The sequence below is a fragment of the Macaca fascicularis genome, chromosome 15 (assembly GCF_037993035.2).
Source record: "Macaca fascicularis isolate 582-1 chromosome 15, T2T-MFA8v1.1".
Lineage (NCBI taxonomy): Eukaryota > Metazoa > Chordata > Mammalia > Primates > Cercopithecidae > Macaca > Macaca fascicularis.
In genome coordinates this window covers 79,442,601-79,454,988 of record NC_088389.1, presented here as the reverse complement: position 1 = coordinate 79,454,988, position 12,388 = coordinate 79,442,601, and the positions used below count along the sequence as shown (strand labels likewise).

The 12,388-nt window shown below is 42.2% G+C and overlaps 1 protein-coding gene across 11 annotated transcripts in view; it reads left to right on the top strand.

The window, feature by feature from the left end:
- The window catches only part of ACER2 (alkaline ceramidase 2), a 45,867-nt gene that overhangs the window by 10,985 nt on the left and 22,494 nt on the right, over positions 1-12,388 (top strand). For 8 of the 11 annotated variants that reach the window (XM_074017422.1, XM_065530473.2, XM_005581650.5 and 5 more), the window contains exons 2-3: positions 7,502-7,616; positions 8,356-8,497. In XM_074017422.1, the coding sequence (XP_073873523.1) occupies positions 7,541-7,616; positions 8,356-8,497 (218 nt within the window). In that variant the 5' untranslated portion in view covers positions 7,502-7,540. Of the gene's footprint in view, positions 1-4,079; positions 4,180-6,536; positions 6,556-7,501; positions 7,617-8,355; positions 8,498-12,388 lie in introns of those variants that run through there. The other 3 variants (XM_074017421.1, XM_074017420.1, XM_065530472.2) reach the window with 2 other exon arrangements.

Sequence of the window (12,388 nt, the reverse complement as noted above, 5' to 3'; positions counted from 1 at the left end):
ACATGATTGTATATTTAGAAAATCCCATCGTCTCAGCCCGAAATCTCCTTAAGCTGATAAGCAACTTCAGCAAAGTCTCAGGATACAAAATCAATGTGCAGAAATCACAAGCATTCCTATATACCAATAACAGACAAACAGCCAAATCACAAGTGAGCTCCCATTCACAATTGCTACGAAGAGAATAAAATACCTAGGAATACAACTGACAAGGGATGTGAAGGACCTCTTCAAGGAGAACTACAAACCACTGCTCAAGGAAATGAGAGGACACAAACAAATGGAAGAATATTCCATGCTCATGGATAGGAAGAATCAATATCATGAAAATGGCCATACTGCCCAAACCAAGTTATAGATTCAATGCTATCCCCATCAAGCTACCATTACCTTTCTTCACAGAATTAGAAGAAACTACTTGAAATTTCATATGGAACCAAAAAGCCTGCATAGCCTAGACAATCCTAAGCAAAAGCTACCTGACTTCATACTACAAGGCTACAGTAACCAAAACAACATGGTACTGGTATCAAAATAGATATATAGACCAATAGAACAGAACAGAGGCCTCAGAAATAACGCCACACATCTACAACCATCTAATCTTTGACAAACCTGACAAAAACAAGCAACGGGGAAAGGATTTCCTGTTTAATAAATGGTGTTGGGAAAACTGGCTAGCCATATGCAGAAAACTGAAACTTCCTTACACCTTATACAAAAATTAACTCAAGATGAATTAAAGACTTAAATGTAAGACCTAAAACCTAGAAGAAAACCTAGGCAATACCATTCAGGACATAGGCATGGGCAAAGACTTCATGACTAAAACACCAAAAGCAATGGCAACAAAAGCCAAAATTGACAAATGAGATCTAATTAAACTAAAGACTTCCTGCACAGCAAAATAAACTATCATCAGGGTGAACAGGCAACCTACAGAGTAGGAGAAAATTTTTGCAGTCTATCCATCTGACAAAGGGCTAATATCCAGAATCTACAAGGAACTTAAACAAATTTACAAGAAAAAAAAAACAACCCCATCAAAAAGTGGGCAAAGGATATGAACAGACACTTCTCAAAAGAAGATGTTTATGTGGCCAACAAGCATATGAAAAAAAGTTCATCATCACTGGTCATTAGAGAAATGCAAATCAAAACCACAATGAGATACCATCTCACGCCAGTTAGAATGGCAATCATTAAAAAGTAAGAAAACAACAGATGCTAGAGAGGATGTGGAGAAATAGGAATAATTTTACACTGTTGGTGGGAGTGTAAATCAGTTCAACCATTGTGGAAGACAGTGTGGTGATTCCTCAAGGATCTAGAACTAGAAATACTATTTGACCCAGCAATCCCATTAGAGGGCATATATCCAAAGGATTATAAATCATTCTACTATAAAGACACATGCACACATATGTTTATTGCAGCACTATTCAGAATAGCGAAGACTTGGAATCAACCCAAATGCCCATCAGTGATAGACTGGATAAAGAAAATGTGGCACATATACACCGTGGAATACTATGCAGCCATAAAAAAGGATGAGCTCATCTCCTTTGCAGGGACATGGATGAAACTGGAAACCATTATTCTCAGCAAACTAACACAGGAACAGAAAACCAAACACCGTATGTTCTCACTCATAAGTGGGAGTGGAACAATGAGAACACATGGACACAGGGAGGGGAACATCATACACAGGGGCCTTTCAAGGGGTGGGGGGCTAGGAGAGGGATAGCATTAGGAGAAATACCTAATGTAGATGATGGGTTGATGGGTGCAACAAACCACCATGGCACATGTATAGCTATGTAACAAACCTGCACGTTCTGCACGTATATCCCAGAACTTAAAGTGTAATTTAAAAAAAAAAGAAAAAGTTAAGGACTTTGATCATAACGATGAACAAAAGCCTACTGCTGGCCGGGCGCGGTGGCTCATGCCTGTAATCCCAGCACTTTGGGAGGCCGAGGAGGGTGGATCACCTGAGGTCAGCAGTTCTAGACCAGCCTGACCAACATAGTGAAACCCCATCTCTACTAAAAAAACAGAAAAAATTAGCTGGTCATGTTGGCTTATGCCTGTAATCCCAGCTACTTGGGAGGCTGAGGCAGGAGAATTGCTTGAACCCAGGAGGTGGAGGTTGCAGTGAGCCGAGATTGCACCATTGCACTCCAGCCTGGGCAAAAAGAGCGAAACTCATCTCAAAAACAAAACAAAACAACAGAACAAAACCTACTGCTTATACAGTATAGTACTTAGACCTTTGTCCTGATTCCTCCGTACCTGCTTCTTGGTAAATGAAAATCGACTACATTCATTTCTTTTTCTTTTTTTCTTTTCATTAATCTAAGAAAAATTGGCCACATTTCTCAGACTGGAGACTGTATACCACTTGGGACGTCTCAGACAACTTGTTCATATTCTTACCCAAGGTCACTAGTTGCACATAGCACTTCTATGTGGGAAAGAGAGAAAGATCCGCAACAAAGTGAGCCAACTAAAGGCCGAGCATTGGGGGCTCACACCTCTAATCCTGGCACTTTTAAAGGCTGAGGTGGGTGGATCACTTGAGGTCAGGAGTTGAAGACCAGCCTTGCCAACGTGGTGAAACTCCATCTCTACTAAAAATACAAAAATTAGCCAGGTGTGGCGGGCGCCTGTAATCCCAGCTACTCTGGAGGCTGAGGCAGGAGAATCGTGAAGCCGGGAGGCGGACCTTACAGTGAGCCGAGATCGCGCCATCGCACTCCAGCCTAGACTAGTGACAGAGTAAGACTCCGTCTCAAAACAAAACAAAAAGCAAAAATAAAGTGAGCCAACTAGAAAAAGGTACCCCTTTCTCCATAATGATACAGCCCCACTTAGGTATTTCAGACCTGGATTTTTTTTTTTTTTTTTTTTTTGAGACAGAGTCTGGCTCTGTCGCCCAGGCTGGAGTGCAGTGGCCGGATCTCGGCTCACTGCAAGCTCCGCCTCCCGGGTTTACGCCATTCTCCAGCCTCAGCCTCTTGAGTAGCTGGGACTACAGGCGCCCGCCACCTCGCCCGGCTAGTTTTTTGTATTTTTTAGTAGAGACGGGGTTTCACCGTGTTAGCCAGGATGGTCTCGATCTCCTGACCTCGTGATCCACCCGTCTCGGCCTCCCAAAGTGCTGGGATTACAGGCTTGAGCCACCGCGCCCGGCCCAGACCTGGATTTTAACCAAAGGCAACAGCTCTGCTCCCATTCTGCCTCTGACCAAGGATCTTGTTCTCCTGCTTTAACTTGCATTTCTCTCCCACCCGTCTTTCTCCCCTTTCTAAAAAGTGTTGTGCCTACCCCCTCTCCTCCCCAGATGGTGGCAGAGGCAGGCATTGGCCCCTGAAGTTGCCAGCCCTTACTTGCCCTATGCCTCAAGCTCTGGGGTTTGCTGAAGCATTCTATTTAGTTGTGTACCATTGTGGTTTCGTAGGCCTGGGAAAACTTTTTGGCCCTGCTCGCTTCAGTTCAGTTCAGGTGCCCACCATCATGGTTCTTTGAGACGTCCTCTAAGTGACCATTCTGTATTGTCCAACATGAGTAACCACTCTTTTCTTCTGAAAGTTCTGTGCCCTTGTCTTTGCAGAAGTTCATCTACCCTATCCACCTATTTCTGAATGTGGTTTTTGTTTGGGTTTAGTCCAGGACCCCTCACACCCCACCCCGATGGGTGTTACTCATGTAGACTTAGCTGTCATCTTCACATTCGACATAGTTCCTTTGTGTGCTCAGTCCTGTACAAGGAGCCCCTCACTCCACAATTAGAGATGAGACTTAAAAGCTGAATGTTCCTACCACTTCATATCTTCTAAAACGGCCTTAATTTAAAAACAAAAGAATATAGCAAGTGTTGGCAAGGATGTGAGAAATTGGAACACTGTATATTGCTGATGGGAATATAAAAATGCTGCTGTGGGAAAATGTTTGGTTGTTCCTTAAAAAGTTAAAATGGAATTAGTACACCAGCCAGTGCCTTAGTCCGTTCATGCTGCTATAACAAAACATCTTAGACTGGGTAATTTATAATAACAAAAATTCATTTCTTACAGTTCTAGAGGCTGGAAGGTCCAAGATCAAGGTGCCAGCAGGTTGGGGGTCTGGCAAGGGCTCCCTGCTTCAAAGACGGAGTATATGCTACACTCTCATATGGTAGGAAGGGTGAATACCTCCATCAGACCTCTGTTAGAAGAGCACTAATCCAATTTAACACCTCCAAAGGCCTCACCTCTTAGTACAGTTGTGTGATGGGGATACGTTCTGAGAAATGTATTGTCAGGAGATTTTGTCATTCTGTAATATTATAGACCATACTTACACAAACCTAGATGGTATAGCTTTGTACACACCCAGGCTATGTGGTATGGCCTATTGCTCATGTGCTGTAAACCTGTACAACATGTTACTGTACTGGACACTGTAGGCAACTGTAACACAACAGTAAATATTTGTGTATTTAAGCCTATCTAAACCTGGAAAAATGTGGCATAAAAGCTCCATTATAATATGGGTCCACTGTCATATATGTGGCTCATCGTTGACTGAAATGTCATTATGTGGCAAATAATGATACTGTCATATTGATGATTAAGTTTTAACATGTGAATTTTGTGTGTGGGGGTGACACATTCAGACCATAGTACCCAGCAACCATTAATGTATGAATAGATAGACTAAATGTAGTATATCCTTTAAATGGAATGTTATTCAGCCATAAAGAAGAATAAGGTACTGGTACATGCTGTAATATGGATGAACCTTAAAAACATTATGCTAAGTGAAAAAATAAGCTAGATACAAAAGGTCATATATTGTATGATTCCACTTATGTTATGTGAAATATTTAGAACAGGTAAAATCGTAGAGACAAAAGGCAGATTGGTGGTTGCCAGGGGCTGAGGGAGGGAGAAATGAGGAGTGACTGCTTAATGTGAATAGTGTTTCTTTTTGGGGTGATGAAAACATTTTGGAACTAGATAGAGGTGATGGTTGCCCATTATGAAGGTACTAAATGCCACTGAATTGTACACTTTAAAATGGTTAGCTTTATGGTATGTGAATTTCACCTCAATTTTTTAAAGTTCAGGAAAAAAAAAAAAAAGGCTATGAGTCTGTGAAACAAAAAACCCCAAAATCAACCAAACAAAAAGTAAGTTACAAAAATTAGGGATGAGGGCCGGACGTGGTGGCTCATGCCTGTAATCCCAGCGCTTTGGGAGGCCGAGGCGGGCGGATCACGAGGTCAGGAGATCGAGACCATCCTGGCTAACATGGTGAAACCCCGTCTCTACTAAAAATACAAAAAAAATTAGCTGGGTGTGGTGGCAGGCACCTGTAGTCCCAGCTACTCGGAAGCCTGAGGCAGGAGAATGGTGTGAACCTGGGAGGCAGAGCTTGCAGTGAGCTGAGATGTGCCACTGCACTCCAGCCTGGGCAACAGAGCGAGACTCCGTCTCAAAAAAAAAAAAAAAATTAGGGAGGAGGTTCCAATATGACAGTCACTGGCCACATGTAGCTAACTGTTGAGCACAGGAAATGTGTCTAGCCCAAACTGAGGCTTGTGAAATTTACACTGATCTTCAAGGCTTTCATGTGAACAAAATAATGTAAACTAGGCTGGGCGCAGTGATAAACTAAACTGGGCGTGGTGACTCATGCCTATAATCCCAGCATTTTGGGAGGCTGAGGCAGGAGAATTGCTTGAGGCCAAGAGTGTGAGATCAGCCTGGGCAACATAGTGAGACCCCCATCTCTACCAAAAAAAAAGGTAATAATAATAAATAAAGTCAGGCATGGTGGTACATGCCTGTAATCCTGGCTATTCAAGAGGCTGAGACAGGAGGCTCCCTTAAGCCTGGAAGTTGGAGGCTGCAGCGAGCTGATCCCGCCACTGCACTCTAGCCTGGTTGACAGAGTAATACCCTGTCTCTAAGGAAAAAAAAAAAGGAAACTATCTCATTAATGATATTTAATAGTGATTACATGTTCAAATGACAATATTTTGAGTACACTGCATTAAATAAGATAGATTATTAAAATTTTTAAAAAGTTGAATGCCCATGGAGACATAACAGAGAGGCTTAAATCCATACCAAAGTCTGCAAGATAAAATGATACCATTTTAAAGCTGGGAAGAAACTTTCAAATATAATCTTTAGTTAAAAATAAGTTTTGGTTAGAATGAGAAAGCTGACAAAGGGCGACTAAGGGGGAAACTAGAAAGAGTCCTCACTTTGTGTAGGCCCAGGGGAAAAGTCTAGCCTGGCTGGGGAGGATTATTGGGAGCTGGACAATGTCTAGTCTTTTTGATGCCGTCATTAAACTTTTTTTTTTTTTTACCTTATTTAATGCAGACTTTATCTTTAAAAACACAAATGCGAGTGGGCACAGTGGCTCATGCCTATAATCCCAGCGCTTTGGGAGGCCTGAAGCAAGTGGATCACCTGAGGTCAGGAGTTTAAGACCAGCCTGGCCAACATGGTGAAACCCCGTCTCTACTAAAAATACAAAAATTAGCTGGGTGTGGTGGTGAGTGCCTGTAATCCCAGCTACTCGGGAGGCTGAGGCAGAATAATTGCTTGAACCCGGGAGGCGGAGGTTGCAGTGAGCTGAGATCGCACCAGAGAACTCCAGCCTGGGCTATAAGAAACAAACTCTGTCTCAAAAATAAAATAAGAAAATAAAAAAATAAATGCAGCCAGGCGTGGTGGCATGTGCCTAGTCCCAGCTACTTGGGAGGCTGTGGTGGGAGGATCACTTCAGCCCAGCCTGGACAGCATAGCTAGACCAAGTCTCTTAAAAAAAGATTGTGAAAAAAAAGTAAGTGCAAGTAAATTAGAATGATTCATAATTAACATTGCAATGAGAATTACTGGTTCATTGAATCAAGAGGAGCTTGGGCAGCTTTCATAGACTGCAGTGCTTTTATAGTTACTCCTATGATCAAAGAAGCAGCGGGGAGCCCCTTAAATGGTCATTTTAAAAGTTTTAAGTTCTCCTGATTGTGTATCTATAGTCAAAAAAAGTGTAAGAGGCTGGGTGTGGTGGCTCATACCTGCAATCCCAGCACGTTGGGAGGCTGAGGCAGGCAGATCACCTGAGGTCAGGAGTTCAAGACCAGCCTGGCCAATATGGTGAAACCTTGTCTTACTAAAAATACAAAAATTAGCCAGGCATGGTGGTGGGTGCCTGTAGTCCCAGCTACTCGGGAGGCTGAGGCAGGAGAATTGCTTGAACTTGGGAGGTAGAGGTTGCAGTGAGCCGAGATTGTGCCGCTGCACTTCAGCCTTCCAGCCTGGGTGACAGAGTGAGACTCCGTCTCAAAGAAAAAAGAAAGAAAAAATGTGCAAGAGCTTAAACAAGATATATGACCACGTTTATCCCAGTTTGCAAGGACATACTTGGAAGAGGCCACTTTATTTTTTGCCTTTTTTACTTAATTCTCATCTTTCTGTTTTACATTTTTTTCCTGCAGATCAGCAATGTCTTATTTTTCATTTTACCGCCCATCTGCATGTGCTTGTTTCGTCAGTATGCAACATGCTTCAACAGCGGCATCTACTTAATCTGGACTCTTTTAGTTGTAGTGGGTAAGTGGAGTCGTTTGGGAACACGGACTTAACAGGGTGTTGGGAGGGTAGAAGGAATCCCACACACTTCCTGTCCCCTTTGAACATAATGTTTTGTAAACTAAAGTCACTCTGAGGTCTTAGCATACTTTTTTTCCCACTTACTTGATGGCAAAAGGACTCTTGAATGCAGGCTTGATAACAAGCTTGGCATTACTATCACTTGCGTGCATTTGAGACTTCATTTGTGTAGTAGCTATTGGGGCTATGCCAGTGCAATTTTCGGAACGTCTGAAGAAAGTCTTATGAAACAATTGATCTCTGGGGAGACTGGTTTCTAATGGACTAAAGTTAAAGAAGAAAATGTAGATGTTTGATCCCTCATTGTTTTGTGAAATACTTGTGTCATTTCCATTTCCTCCCACAGGCAGGCTGGGAATTCTTAACAGTGAGGGACTGTTGAATTTTATTTACTGCCTCTTCCCAGAAAGGCTCAGTGGATGAAGACAGAATGTGTTTAACTGTGGAGTTGTTAAAGTTCTGATGTGCTGATATTTGAGCCCTAGTTGAAATCCTCTTTCTAGACTTGAGGCGTGCATGCCTGGGTGGTGTGAGTTTCTTTCTTCAGTTTCTTTTTTCAGAGGGAGAGAGTGATCTGGTGACTGTGATAACTATTGGTGAAAGGACTATCCTTAAGCAGTGTATTGAATTTGTGTCTCTTCTGTGGTGACCTTTTTTTATTGGTTGTAATTGATTCTAGGAATTGGATCCGTCTACTTCCATGCAACCCTTAGTTTCCTGGGTCAGATGCTTGATGAACTTGCAATCCTTTGGGTTCTGATGTGTGCTTTGGCCATGTGGTTCCCCAGAAGGTATCTACCAAAGATCTTTCGGAATGACCGGTAAGCTTGCACTAAACATTTTTGCATTTACCACTAGGTACAGTACCCAATATAACAATGTATATATGAAGAAAAATAGCACATGATTGAACTCAGCCTAGTGATGAGCTTATCATATTCTTGTTCAATATCTGTTGATTGTTTTTATGATCTGACAATATAAGTAAACTGACAGATTAGAGAGGGAATTTTAATAATGCTTGGGGAAGAACTGATATAACATTAGGAACAAAAGTCAAATAGTGCCCTTGTTTGATATGAGCAAGAGTGGAAAGACCTTCAGTGGAGGCGGCATTACTGAATGGTTATTCAATACTCTTTGATTTTCTGCTAGAACATTTCCTTGAGACTAATCCAACTCTACCAGTTTTATACATCTGAAGTAGAATCCGGACTAATGAACTGGTTCTTGGAGCTACACTTGTAGTTCCAATGAACTGTAGTTTTTAAGTTGTCTTTTTTTTTCTTTTTGCTTCCGATGAGAGCTGTGCACCTGTGTGTACGTGCACACACACACACACACGCTCATATACTGTATATATGTTCAAATTGGAAACCCAGAATTTCAGGAAGGGATGCATTTTAATAGCCATTGTGTTAGGGTTATACAGGTATTCATCCAGTAAATATTTTTCAACACTTGTATTTTACTATGCATTTTTCTAGGCACTGGAATATCACAGTAAACAAAACAGCAGAGTCTAATGAGCTTACACTGAAGTTGGGGAGATTACAAATCAACAAGCAAACAAGTAAATAATATAATGTTAGGATATGTCAGGTACTGTGATAAAAAGTGAAGCTGATAAGGGTATAGTGGTGACTTAGTTTGCTGATTTAGAGTTTGGTCAGAGAAAGTCTTTCTGAGGAGCTATGTGAGGTTTGTTACTATCTAGAGGCACAGAGGAGATTCAGCCCAATACAGATGAGAAACGCTCCTGGAACATATTACCCACATTTTCTGTAGAACACTGTTTTGTCAAAATATACATATATGGCTAAATAGTCTAAAACTATGGATTCAGTGAAGCAAACGGTATGTGCCCATGGAAGAGTTCTATCAGGAAAAGAAAATAATTCATTACAGTTTTACTGGCACTCTGAAAAGGAACAGGAGCTGTGCAGCTGCTGAGAACTAAGGCTGCTATCTGTGGACTGAAATGGAGAAGCGTCTATGAAAAATGCTGGCTGCAAGGGGCACATTATATAATTGTATATGTGATATCCTAATTTTAGAATGAATGAACTAAACTCTTTCTGAGTATGTTTTTGTATTAGCACAAAAATGCCTGGGAGGTGAGGACACCTAACTACAGCCATTGGCTGTTCTTGGGCATTGCAGCAGAGAGGAATAGCTGCTTTTACCTTTCATCTGACTGGTTGACTTTTTTTTTTTTTTTTTAACAAAATTAACACATTAATCTTTCTTGCTTGCTTTCTTGCTTTCTCTCTCTTTCTCTCTTTCTTTTTCTTTCTTTCCTTCCTCTTTCTTTCTCTCTCTCTTTCTCCTTTTCTCCCTTTCTTTCTCTCTTTCTTTCCTATCTTTTTTTCCTTTCCTTCTTTTCCTTCCTTCCCTTCTTTCCCTTCCCCTCCTTTCTTCTCTTCCTCCTTTTCCTTTCCCTCCCTCCCTTTCCCTCCCCTCCCCATTCCCTTCCTCCCTTCCTTCCTTCCTTCTTTTCTTTCTTTTCTTTCATCTGACTCTGTGCCCAGGCTGCAGTGCAGTGGAGCAGTCCTGGCTCAGCTGAGCCTCCCCAGGCTCAGCTGATCCTCCCACCTCAGCCTCCCCAGGAACTGGGACTACAGGTGCACGCCACCATGCCTGGCTAATTTTTGTATTTTTTTATAGAGAAGGGGCCTCGTTATGTTGCCCAGGCTGGTCTTGAACTCCTGGGCTCAAGCAATCTGCCCTCATCGGCCTCCAAAAGTGCTGGGACTACAGATGTGAACCACTGCACCTGGCCTAATTTTTTTTTTTAAATAGAGACAGGGTCTCGTCATGTTGCCCAGGCTGGTCTCAAACTCCTAGGTTCAAGTGATCTTCCCCTCTTGGCCTCCCAGAGTGCTGGGATTATAGGTGTGAGCCTCCGCACTTGGCCATGGCCTAATTTTATTACTAAATATTTATTTTAAAATGAGATAGGGAGAAAACATACTTTAATTGGATTCGCTGTACAATCTTATTCTGGGAATCAGGATTTGAATTGAATAGTATTATCTCTGAGTATCCACTAGCAGATAGAAGTACTCTCAAGAAGGTTACTTATCAGAAAATAAAAGCGAAAGAGTGAAAGGGCAGGGGTGGGGGGGCGGAGAGAGAGAGAGAGAAAGAGAGCAAGGGAATGAGAGACAGAGAAAGGCTGTTTACAAGTAGAAGTCCCTCATCTCAGATGAAAAGTGGTTCTCCATCTTGGTGAGGCCTTCTAATCAGCAGGGAAAATATGCTTTCAAATGTGGCCAGGTTGGTTTATGCTGTCACCAGTTTCCAGTCATGTTTAGTTTCCTTGTTCAACTTTAAGAGAAGCCTTGGGAGGCAAGGAAGGGGTTAAGGATGCAGGTGGAGGTAGAGGGCACCAGGTAGGGTCATGAGGTGGTTCTGCAGGTAGGGACCTTTTGACTCTGCCTGAGAAATAAGCCATTTACCCTTTGACTTTTCCTTCTGTCTTGAAAGGTACCCACCAGTCACCGCCATGCTTTCTCTAAACCTGGTGTACGTTACATTGAGAGCTGAGGAATCGCTTTTCTCAGATAACTTATTTTTCAAGTCTGAGTAAGAAATTGAAGAAATGGGAATAAAGGTTTTGTGTATTTGTTTGTGGCATTCTGGAGGCCTGGGTTGAAATTCCAAGGGACAGTTTTTAATGTATTACTTATAGAAAACTTTTTTTTCTTTTCTTTTCTGGGTTCTTGAGGTAGGGGGAATGTTGTTTGAGCAGGAAAGAAGAAAATGGGGTGATGACATTGGTAGTTAAAGCTTACCAACTTTAATAATGAAAACAGGGCCTGTTGAGGTGGTGCACGCCTGTAGTCCCAGCCACTCAGGAAGCTGAGGCAGGAAGATTTCTCGAGCCCAGGAGCTTGAGCCCAGCCTGCGCAACACAGTGAAACCTCATTTAAAAAAATAGAAAAAATAATGAAAACACATTGTGAGGCAGAGTTGTCTGTGACTGTTGGGAGTTTTTCATCACCAGCAGCCTGCAGCATTTCTCTGGGGAAGATGTGACGATATAGCCACTCTTTCCTCCTCTGGAGGCACTGGATACCATATGTGTATATATCCCTGGCTTTGGAAACAGTCCGGGTTGAATCCTAGCTTTACAACTTGCTAACTGTATGACTTGTCTTGACTCTATTTCCTTGTCTATAAAATTAAGTAAACAATAGTGTTCATCTTTGAGACGATCCTGTAGTGCATTTAGCATAATACTAAGCAACACGGAGAGGGCTCAGTCAAAGTTAGCTTTCCTGACAGCCTGGGGCATGGAGAGGAGAGTTCTGCCTGGCATTTCTGAGATATACATATAAATTGATGGAGATAACGGACATTGAAAATTTTAATGAGCAAAGAAATAAAAGGTGCATGTTAAGGAAAAAGTAAAGATTTCAACTCTATTTGCACATCTTCAATTTTCCAGTGACCAGGGAGGGCAAAAAGGCCAAGCCCCTTTACATGTACTTCACTCCCCATGACATGGGACAGGTGGCAGCTCTGCAGTGGAAGTGGCAGACCAGACCAAAAAAATCATGTCAAAATCAGGATTTCTGTAGATCAAGGATTTCTGGTTTATCTGCCTGAACTTACCAAATAGTAAACAAATTATCTCCTTTTCTTTCTTTCTCCCTTCCCTCCCTTCCCTCCCTCCCTCCCTCCCTCCTGTCTGTCTGCCTGCCTGC